The sequence below is a fragment of the Mytilus edulis genome, chromosome 1, assembly GCF_963676685.1.
Source record: "Mytilus edulis chromosome 1, xbMytEdul2.2, whole genome shotgun sequence".
NCBI lineage: Eukaryota > Metazoa > Mollusca > Bivalvia > Mytilida > Mytilidae > Mytilus > Mytilus edulis.
The window spans coordinates 48276454-48299280 of NC_092344.1; the positions used below are offsets into that span (position 1 = coordinate 48276454).

General features: G+C 31.6%; 2 protein-coding genes across 2 annotated transcripts in view; one reads left to right on the top strand and one right to left on the bottom strand.

The window, feature by feature from the left end:
- LOC139483828 (transmembrane protein 43-like) overlaps positions 1–22733 on the top strand; it is a 33050-nt gene extending 10317 nt beyond the window's left edge. Inside the window, exons 8-12 of the mRNA XM_071267640.1 lie at positions 4433–4557; positions 6253–6324; positions 7197–7298; positions 17902–18019; positions 18914–22733. Of these exons, the coding sequence (XP_071123741.1) occupies positions 4433–4557; positions 6253–6324; positions 7197–7298; positions 17902–18019; positions 18914–19125 (629 nt within the window). The 3' untranslated portion in view covers positions 19126–22733. The remainder of the gene's footprint in view (positions 1–4432; positions 4558–6252; positions 6325–7196; positions 7299–17901; positions 18020–18913) is intronic.
- LOC139483844 (uncharacterized) lies at positions 11964–13133 on the bottom strand. The gene has a single exon (XM_071267641.1). It carries the CDS (start codon positions 13041–13043, stop codon positions 12012–12014), a length of 1032 nt encoding a protein of 343 aa, XP_071123742.1. The 5' UTR covers positions 13044–13133; the 3' UTR covers positions 11964–12011.
- Positions 22734–22827: the final 94 nt, after the last annotated feature.

The following is a 22827-nucleotide window of genomic DNA, read 5'->3' on the forward strand; positions in this document are numbered from 1 at the left end:
TGCAAAGTTTTAAATTTATATTCCTTCTAATAACGGAGAAAATCAAGTATTTGTAACTTTTTTGGTTGAATTCTCGAGTGGGTCGTGACGTATTAGCCCGATTTATTGAATTCTGGGAAAAAATAAAATCTGTTTAACTCTTATAGCTTATCGACAATATACGTAATTGAAAGCGCACAGCTGACGAATGGTCGAAGTTATTAACCACAATATAAGAATGAACGAAAATGAATATGCATATACCGTTTTGTATTGATTGAATTAAACTCCTATAAAATTATCTCTAGTAAATGTTTTTGAATAAATTTAATTAATTATTGTTGAGATTTTTTTCATAAAATATTTATTGAACATTTTTACTGATATCGAACTGAAAATATTTCAGTTCTATTTACCGTTATTGTTTTGATAATCATTTCAATGCAACTAATGTGTGAGCAGAGTGTGTATATTATTTTGTAAAGGTCACTGTATATTTCTCGGCTTGAGGTCAATTCGTTTACCTTGTAGCTATTTAGCCGCAGGTGTGAGTTCAAGCGTACACAGGTATAAATGTTGTTATTTGGAAAGGATAAACAGAAAGGATTAGAAAGAGTATTCTGTCACGATGTTAATACACTAAGATTTAATACACGATGAGAAATAAGATACAATAATTAAATTGTGTAAATTAATTGAAAATAAAATTCAGATTCGTAATTCCGAAAGTGTATAAAAATAAAAGGAAACAATTTTTGATTACTTTCTTAGCGGCAATTGGCGTAAAGATTCAAATATGAAGCAAAAAATAGTAGTTTTAATCTTTTATAAAAACTAAATGCAATATTACCCAATTTGATATACCATTGTACATCTGTTTGATATCATTGACTTTACCGGAATTTCTTAACTTGTATTCAAATCTGGCTGTGTTTAAATGCTAATAAAACTATTGCAATTTTAAAGTTTTTAATTGACAAAAAAATACAACATACAACATGCATGATTTTTTTTTAGTTTCTTTTTAACATTTTATTCTTACATAATTAAATTCATTTGACAATCATTTACACGAACTTTTTGTGAAAAGAATATCAATTATCTAAGCTAAGGCATTATTTCTTTTGAGGATTTTTGAGGATTTTTTTTTTAAATTCTATGATAATATTTGTGCAATGTTGAACATGATAGCCGTCATTAATCCAAATAAGTAATACAGTAGTTGTAATAAAAGTTATATTTTAGTCATGCATAACTGATATTGATGAATTTATAATAGTTCGTCCATACATCGTTGTTCTTGAAACAATCATTATTAGTATACATGTAAGTTTCCTGACGTATAAGAGCCATTGAGGATGAGCTCCAGAGAAATCAGACTAGTGGCGTTTCGTTCGTTTGTTTGTTCGGAAAGGAGAGGAAATGCAACCGCTTGTACAGATAAACGACAGAATTACCATACAAGCATTTATAGTCAACACAATCAGAAAGAGTTCCCATCGTTAGACGATGAAGGCTTCCAAGAATGAACAAGTGACATGTCTAACTCTGAACAGTTAGAAAACAGACTATCGACATCGACCGCTTGTTCTTAATATTTGAAACTGTATGCATATATATACGTATACGTTTATGATATATATAGTGATGAGTTCTTGCGTCTGACAAAAACTAAATTCCTTCATGGTTATATCTTGCCATACGTTTATATTGGTTTGTAAGGTGATTACTCACAATCGTTATTTGAAAATCCTGTTTGTGAGATGTAGATTCATTTCAATACAGAAATTTCGTCTATATATTTCACAAGTGTATAACACGGAGAAGCTCTGAAGGTCCATTACTCCCATTTTGTTTGGGTGTGAACCATCGATGTTTACAACAATATCCGGCACAGAATAAGATGATGATGGTAGAAAGAACTATGGGCGTCATGTGGCAAATATTACATGCATATCGGACAATGAGTTGTCAATCTGTATGAAAAGATTTCCAATACAACCATATTATTGAGAAGGAATGTTTACATGCTATACTCTCGTACTAGTATTACAGGGTTCTTGTGGCGTTCACCTTAGACACACATCTTTTTAACGATGTTTAAAAAAAAAACAGAACCAATTTAATGTCATATTTCCCTATTTTTTAAATATAACTAAAAGTCTTTTATCTGACAAGAATACCCCTATTTAGCGAACAAGTAATTTATTCTTTTTTCTGTTATTGAATACCAAGAAAGAAAATAAATCCCGAAATTTATTTGAAACTTTGATACTCAAAAGTTTCCCAGCAAAATATTCACATTCCCTGGGGATAATTAGTGTTCGTCCAGTGGCATGTATAACAATGGTGATGACGAATTACTTCCTTTGTTCGAGAACAATCTTATTGAAATATAAATCTGTGATTTTACTAGGTCCACAGCTTCAATGAACCAAAGCAAAAGTTATACATCGACCTGTATTTAAATCAAATTGGTTCTCTTCTTCTTCTGGTATACAATAGTCTATCGACATTCGATGATTACATACTGTTGGCATACGTGGACTAGTCTATTTACAACACTTTTACCCCTATTTATTCAAAATATATGTTTTTTTCTTATGTTCAATGTATACATGTATATATTTTAAATTGCGCTATAGTTCCGTAACTTTCTATCCAGTCGTATAAACGAATCGTCGGCAAGTGCGTACATTTTTTTAAATCAATATTTCTGGTCTGTTCCAATCTGTCCTTCACTATTGACAATGACTATATATTACATTTTCCCAAATTCACCCTTGGAAAAAATATTTAAATAGATTTTAATTTCATCAAATCTTATTTTTTGGGTATTATTTATATGTTTATGAATTATATTCTTTACACCAGAAATGTTATTTATAAACAAGCGTATGAGTTTAGTAATGACAAGTAAGACAGAGTTGTATATTATTCATCTGATAGTTCAAAATGGAAAGTTATAAGTTATAAGTTATCAGCCGTGTACACTGATCAATACCTGCAGAAGTGAAACGATGCATGAACTTGCAAGCCCGACAGGAAATCGCTGGAATACCTGGACGTGTCACCTCACACCCCTCACAATACCTTTGGAAGTAATACCTTTAGCCATGCTGGTGATCAGATGAGGGAAGATCAAAATATATATGTTTATTACTTTAAAGAATTATGAACAAATTAGATTTTCGAAAACAATTTTCACGGAACACTTATTTATGATTTCAACTTTGACTTTTCACCTAATTCCAATATCAACAGTTTAAAAACAACAGACCATGGTAATTTAAAAAAAAGTAAGAATATTTTTCGTATCAAGTTAGTTAGTCGGATAAAACAACCGTACGATTGACAAGATATCGACACGCAATTACGACTACATCGGTTACTGTAGTTTTGTTTCTTTGTGGTTTATAGACATATCGTTTTTATTAATCGGGAAAGAAGACAAAATGGCGGATCGCAGAGAATTGATACTATAAATTTAAAATCGATGGTGATCGCTTATCTAGCGGAATAAAACTTTAATATCTATGAATTTGAGCATTTTTATACAGAATGAACATAATATCAATTTTTGATTTTTTTGCGAAGTTTCCCTTTAACCAATGACGTGACATTATTTTCATTTTGGGGTACGAACAATGAAATTACCCATGATGCTTTAGATTCTGAAACGGCCAATTGGTGAGGTTAAACCAGTTTTATGTGCACATAAGTGCCCTCCTCCTCATCTTTTACCTATCTTGACCATATGTCAGATATAATACATTTATTAAAAAATCTTTAACAAATTAAGACAGAAAAAGAAAATTTATAGAGAATGATTTAAATTTGTTAGAACAGTGTAACCTGTGTTATCCAACACACTGGGGGACCAGAAAAAAATGTTGGATTAAGCAGGGTATTGAAATACTCAGGGTTTTTTTCTGCAAGGTAAGGCATATTTTGGGACTATGAAAATGTGTTGGTTAAATCAGAATGTTGGAATACTTAGGTGTCAGATTAGACAGGTTACACTGTATCAAAATGGTACCACATCAAATTTAGGATGTAGACCTTGGTTAAGGGAAATAACTTTTATAATCATCAGTACGTTTGTGTCAACCATTTTCATAAATATATTCTAAGCTTCTAGGTTACATAGATTATTTTCAATCTGTTTCAGATAAATGCTTAAAATACATTGATGAACTTGACTTTTACAAACGCTTAATTGATTTAAAGAGTTATCTCCCTGAACCAAGGTCTACCACCTTAAATAACACTTAAAATTTCATGCAAAAAAAGTGCTTTTCTGAATTTACTTTCATCAGGAACACTCAAAACAAAATATTTTAAAACCAAGTATGTAAAATGTATGGATAGTGGATTTGATCTGTTTGCTTCTTAAAATTAATTTGAAGAGAAATTTTATATATATAAACTCAATTCTTATATCTCTTAAAAGGCTTGGTAGAAAAAATAACAGATTTTAAGAAGATAAACCCAAGTGCTATGTCACCTCCGTCAGATCCTAAGATACAGATGTTAGAGGGAGTTTATTATCATAGTCATTATCCTTTACAACCACAGGTAAGTTTCTTCTATAACATCTAGATCTTTTACCAATAGGTTTGTGAGACGCATGTCTACCATCTGGCTATAGTAAGATTTAAAATCTCAAACAGGTGTTTATGTTAATGGTGACTGGGAGATATAAATATGGTCTTCCATTGAGTGGCTGAAACACCTTTGCCAAAATGGAATGTCTGTTAGGCCGTGTTGAAAGTACACAGCCAAGTCCGATCAGAATGAAAACATTGGATTGAATGCCTCTTATAGAGAGAGTGCCACTAAGAACCCTTGCAACAACTCTTTGAGAGGTTCATAGGTGTTCTGATTTAAGGCGAAATTTCTGTCCCTATTCAATATCCTCTCATTTTCCTGTAGCTGTCAGAATTTACTTGACCCTAATACCAACTGCTTTCACAACAGGACCTTCTAATTGAATTGATTGTACATATATGAAATATTTTCCTCTGGATGTTTAGCAACCAACAAACAATCAACTAAAATTACCAGTCTAATATTTAAATCTCTTTGATACAGTGTTGCCATTTGGGATAAATTTGTCACCACTTTTGAAATACATTCATACACTTAATTAAGTTTAAATGGGTGCTACTTGTGGAGCTGGATCTGCTTTTCTTTTGAAATGTATTTGAAAGAAATGAAATGATAGCTCATATTAAGAGGGGGTCTCAAAGGGGGGTTCCGATCCCGGATCCCGCTTATTGTTTTGTCAGATTCCCGTATCACGCTTACACTATATGGTAGCAATTCTCATTTTTTTGTCATTTCCCAGGTTCCACTAGACCTCATTTCCCATTTTCACGACACAATAATTTGACTTTCACGTGTCACCCTTACAAAAAATCAGCAATCCTGCGTCACGCTTAGACCCCAATGAGACCCACTTAGGATTGCTGCAAAGAGAACAAATTAGATTTAGGAGATGATTTTTTTTTATTTCTAGAAAATTTTGAAGACTTGCTGTTTATTAGGGAAAATTTATTTCATTTCTACATGAACATTTGTTAATTACAGCAAAATTCTGGTGACCATTCATGTCATTTGGAAGCTAAAACAAATAAATTGTGTTTTATGATTGGTTGGTTAAAGACAATCAACACAAAGAGCCTATGCCACCACCAAAATTATATTAAAAAAATAGTTTTTACTGTACCTGTTTATTATAAACACATGGTATGTGATCTTTATCATACCTATAAAAGTTAAAAAAAAAAAAAAAAACTTTCAGGATGTACTTAGGTGAGGTCAGGTAAAATTTAATAAATTGATAAATTAAAATTGATACAATAAGCAGGTAGAGCATACATTAAGGAAATAAAATAAGCTAAAAATATTGATAGGTCATGGACCTCCTTTTTGAGATATTTGAGATTGAAAATATGGAGGGAAAAGACTGACTCAGACTTTTAACTTATATTTGTATTGGTATTATTTGAGTCTCAAAACAAAACAAAGAAAATCAAGAATCTTCTAAAATTTTGGTAAATGACCTTTCATGAGCTATTAAATCTTATATGAAACAATAAGTGAGGGTGTTATGGGGCAAAATATTTTACCTGGTATTGTATGGAAAAACACCAAGGAGTCCGAACATTTAAGACGAATTCAAAAATCTGACCTAAGTACATCCCTAAGCGATCAGATTTTTAAAAATATTTTTCTTTTTTACAAAATATCATTTAATTTTTTTCTAAGGTTGGTGACTTGAGGGTGACATTTGAATATGCTGGGATAAGTGGAGAATCTTTGCTGGGACAGCCTGATACTGTAAGTAACCAATTTAGTATCATTTATTCAGACAGACAGCATCAATGTATTTGAACTAAGTAACCTATGCTTTTTCTAATTTTTTTTTGTTTTAGCATTATTGGACTTTTTATTTCATTATAATAAGGTGAAAGACATGTTCATTGCACTGTTATTTATGGTAAAAAAAAGACATATAGAATCTTTTTCAATATACTGTGTGATTTTAAAAATAGCAGATGATAATAGTTATCAAAGGTACCAGAATTATAATTTAGTACGCCAGACGCACGTTTCGTCTACATAAGACTCATCAGTGACGCTCAGATCAAAATAGTTGTATAGCCAAACAAGTACAAATTGAGGAGCATTGAGGGTCCAAAATTTCAAAAAGTTGTGCTAAATACGGCTTAGGTAATATATTCCTGGGATAAGAAAATCCTTACTTTTTTGAAAAATTTTAAGTTTTTAACAGGAAATTTATATAATTGACCATGTAATTGTTCATGTCAACACCGACAGCTGACTACTGGGCTGGTCATACCCTCGGGGACGAAACGTCCACCAGCAGTGGTATTGACCCAGTGGTGTAAATAGTTATCAAAGGTACCAGGATTATAATTTAGTACGCCAGACTCGCGTTTTGTCTACATAAGACTCATCAGTGACGCTCAGATAAGAGATCCACATAGATAAGACATTTAAGGGGAACAAAACACTTTTCTTAAATTTGTACCATGCACCTTAAAATAGTACTATACTATTGTTTTTCTGTTTGTCTTTTTCATTTTTAGCCATGTCGTTGTCAGTTTGTTTTAGATTTATGAGTTTGACTGTCCCTTTGGTATCTTTCGTCCCTCTTTTAAAACCGTTTTGAATATATATTTCTCCAGGTGAGCATTATTGCAAGACAGATACGTCATAGACTGTTACCCTACCAGACAGCAGCTGGAGATGTTCTAGAAATGTTGTATACTGGAAGACTGTCTCCAAAGGTAAACTTGTGCTAAAAATTGTGCATTTATTCTTCAATTTATGTTTTTCTTGTATTTTTAAAACATGTGAGATAAGCCTCAGTCATGATATGTTTTACAGCTATTACATTAATGCTAGCAAGACAAAACTTTGTTTGGCTTGCTTGCTTTGCTTGTATCAATGTTTGCTCAAGCATGACAATTAAGATAGGCGGGGCTTCAGCTTGTATACATCATACTTAAATCTTATTGGACATTACGTTTGAGGTTAAGGACACTAAATTTTAAAACATCACCTGACTAATATTATTATCACATGTTTCCTTACCTGTAAAAACAATTTGATGTAACAATAAGTGAGGTAATTCGATGATTGATATATCATGGTATTAAATGTGAACCTGTACCAATCACACCGATTTTTTTGCTGTTTTATTAAAAAAAATAGTTTACTTTAATAAATTCATTCTGAGACTACTATAACACTGTGTTATAGTAGTCTCAGATTCATTGATTATTTGAGGACCAATTAATGTTTTAACTGGGTGAATTTTCTGTATAAGGTCAATTATAAAGTACACCTATGATATCCACACTTTCTATAGACTGAAATATGCAAAAGTGCGATCCGAAAACTTTACCAATAATATACAGAGAGACATTTTTTTTTTTAAATTACAGCAAAACTTTTGGTAAACAAATATTTATTATCGTATTGGCAAAAATGATGAAAAAGGAATTTGAAATATCTGTCATTTTCCCTCCAATCTATTCCTATTACTTATTATGTCCTTTGTTAATGAATATTACGCAATTGGATTGAACTAATTTTTGCTTTTCAACCTTCAAACTGTGTTTTTTTTTACATCGACATTAAGAGTCAAGATTTGTGTTTGTTTATATTTGTTGTTTGTAAATACGCATTTACGGGACGAAGTATGACATACCTTTGTCCGTCGGTCCTTCCGTATCTCCCTCGTCAACATGTGGAATATTATCTCGAAAACGCTTGCAACTAATAAACATGAAAATTTGATGAAATATATATCTATTGACGTGAGTTATTTAGTTATTTAGTTATTTTTTTTTTTTTTTTATAAATTTGGGATCTAGAATTTTCGGCTTTTTTTCACTGTTTAAAAAAAGGGGTTGGATATTCCAGTTTTCGGACAATAACTCAAAAACGCTTTCAGCAGTTTTCATGACACTTTTGTGAAGTGCACATATCTGTTGACGCAAACTCTCTATCAATTTTGATATAAATTTACAGCTAATTTCCTAATGCTTGTAGAGTCAAACTTTGGTAGGCTTGCTTGCTTTGTTTGTATACTTGTTTATTTAAGCTTTGTAATTAAGATTGACATCTCCAAACAATATATATGACATAGTTAAACCTGTATATATAATATTTAAATTCAATTGGACATTTTCCCAATATAATTGTACAATATACAAATAAAGCAAGCAAGCAAACCAAAGTCTTTATCTACATGCATTAGGAAAACAGCTTTAAGATTTCACGTTTCATAATTATGTTATTTCATTCATTAGAAAGTGGCGATTTTCAAGTATGTAGACACGACTTTGGACAGTTATCATGCAACTTCTGTGACCGACCTTACATGTTTAACCCCGTCACATTGTTTATGTATGTGCCTGTCTCAAGTCAGGAGCCTGTATATTCAGTGGTTGTCGTTTGTTTGTGTGTTACATAATTATATTTGTTTTTCGTTCATTTTTTTACATAAACAAGGCCGTTAATTTTCTCGTTTGAATTGTTTTACATTGTCTTATCGGGGTCTTTTATAGGTGACTATGCGGTATGGGCTTTGCTCATTGTTGAATGCCGTACGGCGACCTATAGTTGTTAATGTGTCATTTTGGTCTTTTGTGGATAGTTGTCTAATTGGCAATCATTCCTCATCTTCTTTTTTATATTATACCTATTAATATGATACCCCTTTAGTTTTTTCATAAATGTCAGATATATGATTGAGAAGTCATTCAATATAATTCTTTGAATAAGCGAAGGATGTGGCATACGCTCATGGTGCAGCTGTTCATTCAAATTTTACAAAAATCTCTGCTGGTGTGCACTTTGTTGTAGGTCTGGGGATGATATTAAATTATTGCAAAAATACATGCTGTATTCCTAAATAATTTAATATCGAGTCATTTTTTCGTGTATTGTTTTGTTAATTCAATACCGGAATACTTTAAAATCCTGATGTCCGACGAGAACAACCAACCTTCAAAAATGTAGCTGCAATCCTCGGCGACAAAATAAGGAATCAAACGCATTCTCAAAATATCCTAGATTAATCGGTCCTCTGACTGCTTTAAAGGACTTGTTGGAATCAGAAATCCTAATAAATTAAGGGGGCCGTCAAACAGAATAACCGCGGACTAGGATAGAACCACAATATTAGTGATAATAGATAGAACAGTTTTCTCATTGACAAAGTTTAACTACATTTCCCTTTTTATAGTTATATAATTACATTAGATGATGTATGTTTCATTATAATACTTTATTTTGATTGGCTGAATACACATCACGTGTTATTCCGTAGGCAATTGCATCACTCAATAAAACTTTTCGTTCATAACACGTGGTCCAACAAAAAAGTGCACTGGTGAATAAAATACAAAAATTATAAAATTCTTATTTTCATGATCATAGACAAAAATTTAATTATAAGTATTGAATGCTTCTTTTTGTAACTTTATAGGGTTGTAAAAGCGTTGACTGTGCGCACATTTTAAGTATGAAGCGCTTCCGCGCTTCATACAAAATGTACTTCGGTCAACGCTTTTACACCCCAATTTATTTACAAAAAGAAACAACAACAACAAAAACAACAACATTTGTAAAACAAGACATCCCGGTGAACTAAAACAACAACAACATTTTCCAATCAAGATATCTTACTTAATGAACCATAACAACAACAAAATTTGTCAATCAATATATCATCATGAACAACAACAACATTTGTCAATCAAAATATCCTAATGAAGAACAACAACATCATTTGTAAATCAAGATATCCCCATGAACAACAACAACAACATTTGCCAGTCAAGATATCCCAATGAACAGCAGCAACAACATTTGTAAATCAAGATATCCACATAAACAACAACAACATTTGTTAATCAAGGTATCCCGATGAGCTAATTAGATTGATTCTCCTCAAGTTTTTATTTCATGGTAATATTTACAGTCTAGGATATCTGTTATCCATGTTTATCAGTACACTTAAGTTTCGACATCAAAAATCAGATTTATGTCTGCAAGTTTGAGCACATTAAAGTTACTTCATTATAGTTTTAATGTAATTGTTTTGAAGAGTTAACTTATTTACGTTCAAGGAGGTTATATGAGAAGGTCTCATATAACCTCCTTGTTTGTATACAGTAAATATATTTTGTTTGCATGTGCCACTCCCAGTTAGCTAATCTGTTATTTAATACTTGTTGTTTGTTGTTGTCACGGTATCATATTTTTTTCTCGTTTACTCGATCTGAATATGAATCAGGCAGTTAGAGCTCTTGTTTACTCGTTTGAATTACTTTGCCGGATGTTGAAAGCGGGAAGTTGGCCTTTTATTGCAACCTTATTAATCATTTGGTTTCTTGTGGGGTTTGCCATTAGATCACATCTTCTTATTTTTATTAGTCCTTGTGTTTTTTTACTATATTTTGAATATCAATTTCTCTCAATACAGCAATTTAAGAACTAGCTGTCAAATAAACCAATGAAGTACTAAAGGTAGTTTCCAGGCCATTCTTCGTGATAATAATTCAATAAATTAATACACCGTCCATAAGTTAGACACTTAAACTTTAAGAGGACAATACAACAGAGAACAACAAAACAACAACCGACTTTTGTGGGTTTTTTTTTCTTTATTTATTGCCTGTTTTGTTTTGTTAGTATTTCATTGGGTTTTGCGCATTTGTTAGTTTTTTGTTCTGTTTAGCGCATGTGATAAAATTTTGATATGTAAACTAACATTTGCATATCATAGGTTTTTGAAAAAGTCGATTGGAACAATTACTAATGTAGAAATGACAAAAACAAAATAATTGTTATAAATGCATTACAGCTTATTTCCTACAGCTTGTAGAGTACAACTTTAGCTGGCTTGCTTGCTTTGTTTGTATAAAGGTTAGCTTAAACATTGTAATTAAGATAAAATTGAGAATGGAAATGGGGAATGTGTCAAAGAGACAACAACCCGACCAAATAAAAAAACAACAGAACGACATCTGCAAACAATATAGACAGGCATTATTAAACAAGTATATATTATATTTGAATTGAATTTTAAACGTTATCCCAATTACAATTGTCAATATACAAAACAAACAAGCTAACCAAAGTCTTACCCTGCATGCATTATGAAATTAGCTGTTACCATGAACGAAGCTTCTCCACACTGCACAGTATGTCATGAAAAATTAAACGCGTAACTTTTCTTTTAAGTCTATCATTTGTAGAAAGAAAGTGGGTGCAGGTGAAATAAGATCTTCCACGTTACGTAAACGATAACCAAATTGAATGTTGTTATGCATTTATCTTATTCAACAAATAAGATCTCGGTTTTAAAGAAGCAATATCAAATTCTATAGAATTTAAATGGAAACTTTATTTATTAAAGGTGACAAAAAGTGTGATCAAAACTTTAATTAGCCCAAACTAAAAAAATCTGAGTATAAACATGTTTTTTAGTCACTTTCATCATCAGCATCACAATCAGTGTCGAAGCTCTCTATGCCGGTAGCACATTTCAAAGCTGCATCAGCAAGAAGATCCATAGACGACTTGGGATGTGTGTGGACTGGTGCTGAAGGTTCCCTTTTTACGGAAATATCGTTCCCAAAAACACTTGTAGGTGCCGGTGACGTCGGAGTACTAGTATGTGTGCTCATAGATTGAAATGGCGGTGGATATTGCCACGGATAACTTGGGAAATATGGCATCATTTGCGGATAAAATTGCTGAAATGGAAATCTCATCTGATGAATGACAGGAAACTTTTTGTCATCTTCATCTGCTTCATCTTCAACTTTTCTTTTAGTTGTAAAACAAGGGCGTACTTCCTTGGATCTATTTGCCATTTCGTCCAGTTTGTCTTTAAAATCTACATAATCGTTGCCGCGATCTTCAGGTACAACTCCATTATATCCTATCTTGAGACTGTGAAGGTCTTTCATTAGTTTTGCTCCGTCTTGATATTTTGTTGGGTTTGTCTGTCTCAGTCTGCTCCTCATTGACGACATAAAATCTGTTTTCTTTACACCCATGAAGGATTCAAGTTGGTTTTTTTCTTCGTCAAGCTTTCGGATCTTTTGCTTTAGCTGCAAAATTTCTCTCTGTTTAGTTTTCTTTTCTTGCAGATACTCGGGATGCTTGTCTGCTTGGCCACATAGGTGAATGCTGGCACAGGGATAGTTGGTACAGGATTTGTTGTTCTTATTATTGTCGGCTTTGTGCCCAGTTTTGTGGCAGTTGGTGCACCTCCTTCCATCCTTTTCCCTCTCAGAAAGAATAATTGTAGAGTATTCTGCCTCTGCCAAGGTTAACTTTCTCTGAATCTTTTTCACTGATTCTTTTGAGGACTCAACAATGTTGTTTAAACTTGGTTTCTGAAGCCCCATTTGAGAGTTATTCGGTGAAATGTCCTTCAAATTTTTTAAGGCATTTTGCAGTTGCCTTCTTCTCCCAAGTAACAGTTGAATATTGGCTTGCTGGAACATTTGGTTTAGGTCTTCATCAACATCAATGCACCTCAAACTTCCAATTGTGTCAAAACCATTGCTTCGAAATACACTTGCAAACTCGGTAAATCCACTCCCTATTTGCAATAAAAATTCCTCGACACTTAAATCATCCATTTTCAAGAAATTATTTGAAATCTAAAAACAATGTGCCTCAAAGCATGGGAAAATGTTATTTTACGTTTTAGCCAATGAAAACACCTTTAAGAGTAAATATACTGAACAAAAGTAGAAACACAAGACTTTTTTCGTCATGATTGGTTTAGTATTAGTTGATTTAAGTCCAGTTGCAAATATTTCATGCACGTGTCAGATGGTTACACCTTGTTATTTTATTGAAAGAACTTTCATACAACCGAAAATCATGTTTGCGTTAATTATCATCTTTCCCTCTAGTTTTGCTAAGACGACTGATGTAATGCCGAGCCCTGCAAGTTTAATACGCGAAATGAGAAATATCGATTGGAGATCCTGTCGGCGGTGTCGGCCACGGCGACAACGGCCTTGGCGGCGCCGTCAACATTTAGAGGTTCAGTCTATGTCTAAAAGTTTTTTTTATATAAAAATGAAGATGTAGCATGATTGTCAATTAGACAACTCACCACAAGTGACCAAAAATTGACACAGAAATTTACAACTACAGGTCACTGTACATTACTAACTTTGTCAAATCTTCATGGAATTTACATAATTAATGAACAGAGGTTTGATTATGACAAAAGAATACAGCATCCAGAGCAAAATTAAAAAAATATGTTATTTTTTTGTATCCATTTTATATATATTGATAAATGGAGTAAGTGTTTTGGTAAAAAATATGCAGATTTGGTTTCGGGTTAAGGCTATTTTAGACACGAATAACTTGTGCCAGCCTTTGTGTACTATTATGAAATTTGAACACAATAAAATTGAGAATTGAAATGAGGAATGTTCCAAAGAAAACATCAAACCCACCAAAGAGCAGACAACAGCGAAAGGCCACCATTTGGTCTTTAGCGCAGCTCAAGAAATTCATACACTCGGAGTTGGGCTTCGGCTGTCCCCTACAGGCCAGAGGGTCTTGACTTAGGACGGACACAAAAGTGCGACAGGGTTAAACATGTTTTTTTTTTATTTATTTTTTTATTTTTTATCTCAACCCTCCCCGATGCCTTTAGCCAATATTGAAAATCAGTTCAAAGAGGTCCGAAGTTGATGTCAGAATAGGTGACAAAAGAAACTAAATTAAATCAGGAACATATATATTGAAGTTAGATATACTGTTCCCAGATTAAATGACAATTGTACATAAATAAACAAAGGACTACTAGCAGTTACTGACATGCCAGCTCCAGATCCATGACTCTGAAGAAAAAAGAAAACGACTGCATTGTGTAATAAAAAAATGAAAATCAGGCGTCAATGTTTATTATAATCTTATTTTACGTATCATAAGCTTATCATAAACATTGACGCCTGATTTTCATTTATTCAATATACACAATGCAGTCGTTGCTTTTTTTTCTTTTTTTTTTTAAATAAACTAAATTGACAAGCATCTCCATATTTGGTTTGAAAATGAACGTTATTAAATGTAATCTTTAATTAATCTGTACACATTCGGCAATGCATAAACGATGCATGCCTAATGAAAAACAAAAACATAAAATGGCTGAAATATAATTGACAAGCACTATAAATGACGGTTTCAATCTTGACATTTTTAATATTAAACTATCTGATTTCTTTCTACTATTCAGTATACTTTTGAAAAAAATACTTTTGTGTTGATAAATGATTTAGCCAATCAAAAAAGGGCTATACCAAACAATAGAAGTTAGTTGTTTCATTTGCAGCATTAACTCATGCCATGGACTTGGCCAGTACCCAAGTTACATTTATCAACGGAGGGTAACAAAGGGGTGTATATCTAAACCATATTATATAAGTATATATATATATATACAAGCTGTATAAGTGTATGTAATTTTAGAACTGTCTTCGGTGATGATGTATACTAATCCATACTATATAAGTTTTTCTTAAAATCAGTATTTCCATTATAAATTTGTCATGAAGATATGGAGAAATATACTAAATTGCACCTCTGAAGTTTTTAATACAGCAAGTTATACCTGTATATCAATCAAGCAAAATCAAATTCAAAAAGTTTATTATTGTACATTAAAGTGAAATAAAAGTTAGAAATGAAGAGGTCAAAGGCTGGACGTTTTTACCAATCTGGAAAAAAACTACAAATTGAATTAAGACGTGCAATTGTAGATCAATATGGAGAAGGGAAAAATGTTTATACTATTGCTAATGAAACTAACTTAGATACAAGAACAGTTAAGAAAACGTTAGAAGAATACATGTCGACAGGTGACTTAGACTATTCAGGAAAAGCTCACGGTTCAAAAACGCGTATCGCAAATGAAACAGTAATACTTGCTATAGAATATTATTTACACCTAAAACCATCAATGTATCTACAGGAAATTCAAAAAAGGTTATTATCTGATGGGATCTGTCTCCAAAATAATGTTCCAAGTGTTTCGTACATTCACAAGATTATAAAAGATAGATTAGGATATACACGGAAAAAGCTTACTGTGAAAGCCAAAGAAGGATTGACAGACCAAGTTCAAGTAAAATTTGACCATTTTTTGGATAGTATTGAGGACATTAATCCATTAAAAATTCATTGCTTTGACGAATCGTCCGTCATTATGACAACAGGTAACAGACATTACGGTTATTCGGAATTAGGCCAAAGAGCTTTCGAAATTCAAAAGTATGCTTCAAATGCAACCTTTACTGTAAATCTTCTCCAAAGTCCATTAGGTGTAGATTACTTTAATATTATAGATGGACCTTCAAATGGATTACAACTAGTTAACCTTTTTGTCGAAGCCTTAAATGAAACGGATATCTATGGGAATAGTAAACTTAGTCCGGGAGATGTAATTGTACTGGACAATTGTGGTTTCCATCATGGTCAATTAGCAGAAACACATTTACGAAACTTGCTACAACAATATGGAATAACACTGGCATTCCTCCCACCTTATCACCCTGAACTTAACACATGTGAACACAGTTTTTCAAAAATGAAATATTATCTCAGACGACATGAAACTTATACTACGATGTATCCTGAACTAGCAATTTGTGACGCTATAAATGAAATATCAAGAAACGAATGTTTTGGATTTGCCAAGCATTGTGGATATATACTTTGAACTGTACATTGACGAAACTTGATGAATTTAGGAAATTTCTTTTCACAGTAAAGAATTTTGATTATAACTTGTGTTTCATTTTAATAATTTAATGCACTTTAACTGTTGAAGATATGTCCAGTCCGGCGTTCTATAATCAATTCTTGCATCTATTAGTTGTACCATGAATTCACTTTAATTTCTTGTTAATTTTATTTTCAAAAATATATTTAGTATTTTAGTGCTATCAAACATATGTATTCATTTATAATCAGACAACTATTATCCAAATAATTATTTTACCGAATTCGTTCTAATACGTTTAAGGTAAATATGTGAAGGGACTTTCCCTTCATTCATTTATAACTCCACAAAGATTACAAAGATTGTGTATTGTTCTAGTAGTATTTAACGAGGTCACTCAGTGTCCAATCACATCCTGTGTATACTATACACAAGCTGAAACTCCGCCCTTGTGTTGATTGCAAGGAAACTGTGAGAATAATATTAGTCATGTGATGTTTTAAAATTGAGTGTCCTTAACGGCCAATAAGATTTAAGTATGATGTACACAAGCTGAAGCCCCGCCTATCTTAATTGTCATGCTTGAGCAAACATTGATACAAGCAAAGCAAGCAAGCCAAACAAAGTTTTGTCTTGCTAGCATTAATGTAATAGCTGTAATAATTCTGTAGTTTTTGCATTCTCATATTTAGGAAACTGCGGTTAAGTTTCCTGTTCTTTTGTATGTTCAACCACTTAAACATCTTTCAATTTACCATAATTGATTTTTATTTGAAATCATAGATTTATTACTCCACACTTACCAAATAAGAAGTAAGCACATCTTTAAAAGATACAATAAGTGTCCAATAAAAAAAAAAACTGCAAAAATAAAGCATTGCTGTAAGCTTGGCTCTAGTCATGGCAAAATTTAGATGTGGCAAAAATCTTTTGTATTACTCAAAACTTGAGGCTGTCAGAGTTCAGTCCTTTGTAGGATTCTTTGTTTTCCAGATAACTTAGGCCATAAAAAAGAATAGGTTTGTTTGCCCAAACCCTACCTACCCAGAAAAAAGCTGCCTACTCAAATTCTTTTATTGTCCTGATTTGAAGAAGTTTTTTTTAATCAGATAGACATGAAGACTAATAAACATCCGATACTTAAATTTCTTTTTTTGAAAAAAAAAAAAAAAGAAAATGCTACCTACCTACCCACTGTCTCAAGCTTTGGGTAGGGTTTCGGCAAACCAAAATATTTTTAATTGTGGCCTTAACACACCATTCAATTTCATGCTAAAAGAGGGCTCTTATAGTAATTGCATTGCAAAAGTTCTGTTGTACAAGGTTTTTATACTACCGCCCCAAAGAGGAGTAAACTCTATATGTCTACCCGTAAGACATGTCTGTCTTATTTTCTTTGCAAGAACAAGACATAATTTTTTTATATATAGCACAAAGCTTCAACTATATATGCAATACTGTGTGACATGTCTGCAGATCTTTGAATGTTCAACTTCAAGTTTGCTGAATCTTTGAAATGTCATGCACACTTTATTTTTCTATTTTCCCAATGGTAAATTATTATAACTTTTGAACCAAAGCTGTTTTATTGTCATTTTTTTTAAATATTTCAGGAGATATTTGGTAAAGAACAACAACAAAATACAATGATAACCTGGGGTGTCAGATTAGGTGGATGGCTACTGATATTTGTAGGATTTGGTTGTCTTACCAGTATAATCACTACATTAGGTAAGTTTGTGCAATAAACATTAACAGGAATGGAATAACTCATAGGTTAAAATACTTTTATATAGATGGCAAGTTTTATTAGTCTGTGAGGGTAGAACTGTAATACACGTTTTATGATCATTTCACCCCCATCTACTTGATGATGGCATACATTGGGAGTTCATTTTCTGGAAAAAGTGGAGGACTTTTCAAGTGATTAAATGGAGTATTTCAGTGATAGTTTTAAACAAAACAAAATGTTCAAACTTGACCATTACTAGGTTCTTATTTTTAAGAAAACTTATGGTGACCTAAAGTGGCAAAATTTCTGTGTCATTTGGTATCTTGTGAAGAGCATGCATGAAGAGTCTCATTGGCAATCATACCACATCTTTTTTTTTTAAATATTAATACTCAGATTTAAATATTTGCAAAGGTCTTAACTAGTAAGATTGAAACAAAGCTTAACTAAAATAACTTACCCAAAGAATTTATACACAAATTACTGATCTAATAATACTTTCTTCTACTGTAAGCTAGTTTACAGTCAATGACAACCCCCCAAAAAAAATCATGCATTAAAGACTTGTATTTCAATCAGTACACATCCAACAGATTTAGTGAAGAAGTCATAAACAGTTTGGAGAAAAAACATTATATTGTGACCAATGCTGAAATATATGTATTGGCAGATTGTATGTAGCACCATCAATGTTCATATTTTCACATAGGACTCTGGTGTATATGAAATATATGCATCCAAATTCTCTAATTATATGCTATAAATAGGAATTTGCCAGATTATGAAAATAATGATAATCTTTATGAATTCCATTTTACTATTATGACAAAAGTATTTTTGTTCACACCATATTCAGTATTCAAAAATGATTAAAACATGAATATTTTTTTCAGTGGACTGGTTACCTATCATCCGAGAACTGGTAGCTGCAGGTGTAGGAATAATGAATCTTGCATTTTCAATCAGCTTGTCTTTGACCGTCATTGCCATTGGGTGGATAACATACAGACCCCTGTTAGGGATGGCACTATTGGCCATGGCTGCCACACCTTTTATCATGTCAAAATTTAGGTCAAATAGAATGGATAGCAGACGTAATGTGTAATTACTGCTGGATAACTGAAGTTATGATAGATGTATGTTATTTTGCTACTATTGAATAGGTTTTATATTTTGAAGGATTTTGTAAAAGAATGCATATATATATAAATACAGTTAAACCTTGTTAAGCTGCTTTTGGAATGTTTTTTTCTCAAGTTTCAATACTGGTATTAATTTTATAAGAGAAAGTTGTTGACATACATTTGACATCTGATATTGTGCTTAGTTTATTAAAATTTATAAATAACCAATTACTGTAGTTTTTAAGTTTATTCATGCATTTTGAGGAGAGAGATATTTCATATCACAGTTTGACCAAAATTCCTTTTAATTCAAACCTTTATTTCAAAGTTGTATAAAACATATAATAAAGAGCAAATTTCAAAAAAGTCAGGTACAATCTGTTTCTATAGTCTATATCATTAAAATTGTATTTTAGATTACAAGGTGGGAAATAGACTAAATAACTTAAATTATGTCAATGTGCTGAAGTCAGTACAACAAGGTTTTACTGTAGAATTGAGTGATTTGTTGAAGTGTGATCTCTTTGTTATCTACTGTGATAATCATTCTAATTACTGTGGATTCATTTATTTTCGTGGGTACCAATTTTCGTGGATTGGGGAAATCTTGTATTTTCTTGGTTATAAGTATTTGATTTCCTGGGTTTGCCAATGTGGAAAATTTGAAATCCATGGTTCCCCAGTTCTCTAAAATGTTAACCAACGAAAACTTATGAATCCACAGTATATTACCTACTTTTACAATGATAATAGAGCTTTATATATATATATACATGTAAATTTTTCAGATTTCTTCCTATATTTTGTAAGTAATAAACCTCATAAGAAAACCTATTTTATTTCACTGAATGAAATAAACAACGACAATGTTTGTTTTCCCTCGCTTAATGGATGTTAAATATGTTTTGCAAATTTTCACTCCAACTTAGTTTTGTATTGAAAAATTTCCATATTTTCAATATGGAGTTCTCTTAAAAGTATGTATTTGAAGTACTGTGGATTCATTTATTTTCGTGGGTACCAATTTTCGTGGATTAAGAAAAACTTGCACATTCGTGGATATTTAATTTCGTGGTTTTGCTGATGTCTGCATACAAACCTATAGAAAAATTATAATTCGTTGAATATTTAATTTCGTGGTTTGACTGTGCCCACGAAATCCACGAAAATTGGTATCCAACGAATAATAATGAATCCACAGTACTGTTAATGGGAACTTCCTTCCAATGGTATAATGACATTCCTTGTTATCGTTTCTGTGTTATCAGAATGTGGTATATCAATATATATAGTTATCCTTTAGGTGGTTTTTTTCATTAGGCAGTTGTCTTGCTGACATATTACAGATGCCTCACTTATTTTTTTCTATACTTTTTTGTAATGGTATTTGTTCATGATAAGTAAATGCTAAAGAAGAGTTTGCTCTAAGAAGTGATTGTACTTCTTGAAGGTCATGTATGGTTAAATGCTTTTCAATTGAGCCATGCTATTTTGTTCTACATACTCCAGATGGAACCTGATAGATGTTTTACAGCATTGAGAGTGAAGCCAAAGGTAATATCTCTGGTTAGCTTGCTTGTTAGCTGAACCGTGAAGTCATTGAAAGGTCAGGTAAACTACAATCTTTTATTAGTAGACTAGTCCAGCAGATAACCAATATATTTGTCTATTGGACTAGGCTAATTGGAAAGAAGGGTAGTACACCTGACCTAATAATGACTTCACGGTTCAGCTTACAAGCAAGCTAACCAAAAATATTACCTTTGGCTACACACTCAATGAAATCGGCTGTAATGAATATAAGTTTCCAGTTAAAGAATATATGGATTTGGACAATATGTTTCGATTGTTTATATCAGGGTTATTGTTTTTGCAATTTCTGTGCCATAATGAATAGCTACACAAATGTTAAATTTATTTTTATTTACAATTTTTATATGAATGCATGATTTTGGCTGCACATTTAATTGTGATCTTTTGTAAGCATGGTTACCTGCGTGTTAACAAATTATATTTTTGTGGGATTATTCTAATTTTAATTTAATATTCTGAAAATGTTTTTCAGACCAATTCAAATGATAAAATAAAAACTATTTATAATTTTTGAAAGAAAGAAAAAAAGATATTTATTTTATTTTGAACAAATCTATTTGGATATTAATCCTTTATGGAAATTGTTTAAATGGGTTTTCAAAGATTTCAAAAATAATGCCAAAGTCAAAACATTTGTTTTGCATAGAACATGTGGGTCTTTTTTAAATAATCAAGAGATACTGTATTGTCCTATTCTTTAGAGGACTAAAGTGCAAGAAGAACATTTTGTAAACATGGTCAGCAAATAACTTAATTATTATTTCTTTGTACATAAGTGTTTAAACTTAACCATGAAAATTGTTATGTTTTTCTTGAGAGAATTATTGGTTGTTTTCATTTTATTTAAATTTGCAATGTGTAAATAAGTGCATTGTATTATTATTTTTTTTTTATATAGATTTTACATCACAATCAAACTTTTCTACTGTATTATTTATTTATATGCATGTACAATGATTTTTTTCTAATTAACAATTACATAATTCTTTAAAATTTGTTCCCTAATGTGCTGAAAATCAATGTAGAGTAATGTTTGAATTTATCACATTTTGTTATATGGGAGACAACTCTGTAGCTCTAGCTCTTAATTAATGGGAGGTAATTCTGAATTGCTAAGAAAAGGAACATCAGAAGCATTATTATTTTTTGTTAGACAACAGTCATGACAGATGATTTAAAAAGTAATTTAATGCATTTTAGGAAAATCTTGTATTGAAATATATATTTTCAGAGTAATTTGTCTAAGAAAGAAAGAATATAAATCAATAAAGCATATAAAGCATATGATCCTAATCTGATAAGTTAAGAAAAAAACCTGTCAGTTTATTCCTTTCAATAGTAGATCTTAATTTGACCCTGAAGAAATGAGCAAAGATCTTAAAAAATATTTTGAGTCTAATCCACCAGGCTTTCCAGATTTGCACATTCATTTCCCCTTCATTCTAACCTCAATAAGTATTCTAATATCACATTTATGACATCTCCTGTAAAGTTATTCTATTTCAATGAATTAAATTCCTTTGAAAGCTAACAGTTACATAGTTTGTGTAAAATACAGAAACAAAATGATTATTATTTGGTGTGTCCTAACTCCAAAGTGCTTTTCTGTATTAATCTTTATCAGGAACACTAAAAATTAAATTCATTTTTAATAAATTCAGAAACAGGAATTTCATTTTCACTATCCAATTGGACATAATTTTCTTTATTTGTATTCACAGGTAAATCTCTCAAGCAAGAGAGAAAAATGAACTTGTCAGAAAATGAGAGTTATTTTATATCCTTTTATATTCTTCTTTTAACATACTATTATATTCTGCTCAATTACAAATCAATCAATTCTTATCTTTTAGAAGTAAGTTGTTTTTACATTAAATTTCTACAAAGTTTAGTAAATTTCTAGCATACAGAAAACTATTCCCTTTTTGTATGTGACCTTTGTTTGCTTTCACCCGTCCATGTTGTTACTTTTCCTAATAAATAGATAGTAATGTTATGTCTGTTGTCTTTTTTGTATGCAAAGAAACTGAAAAAGAAATAATTTTCATAACCAATTTTTTCACTGGATGTATATTATAGAACCAAAAAAC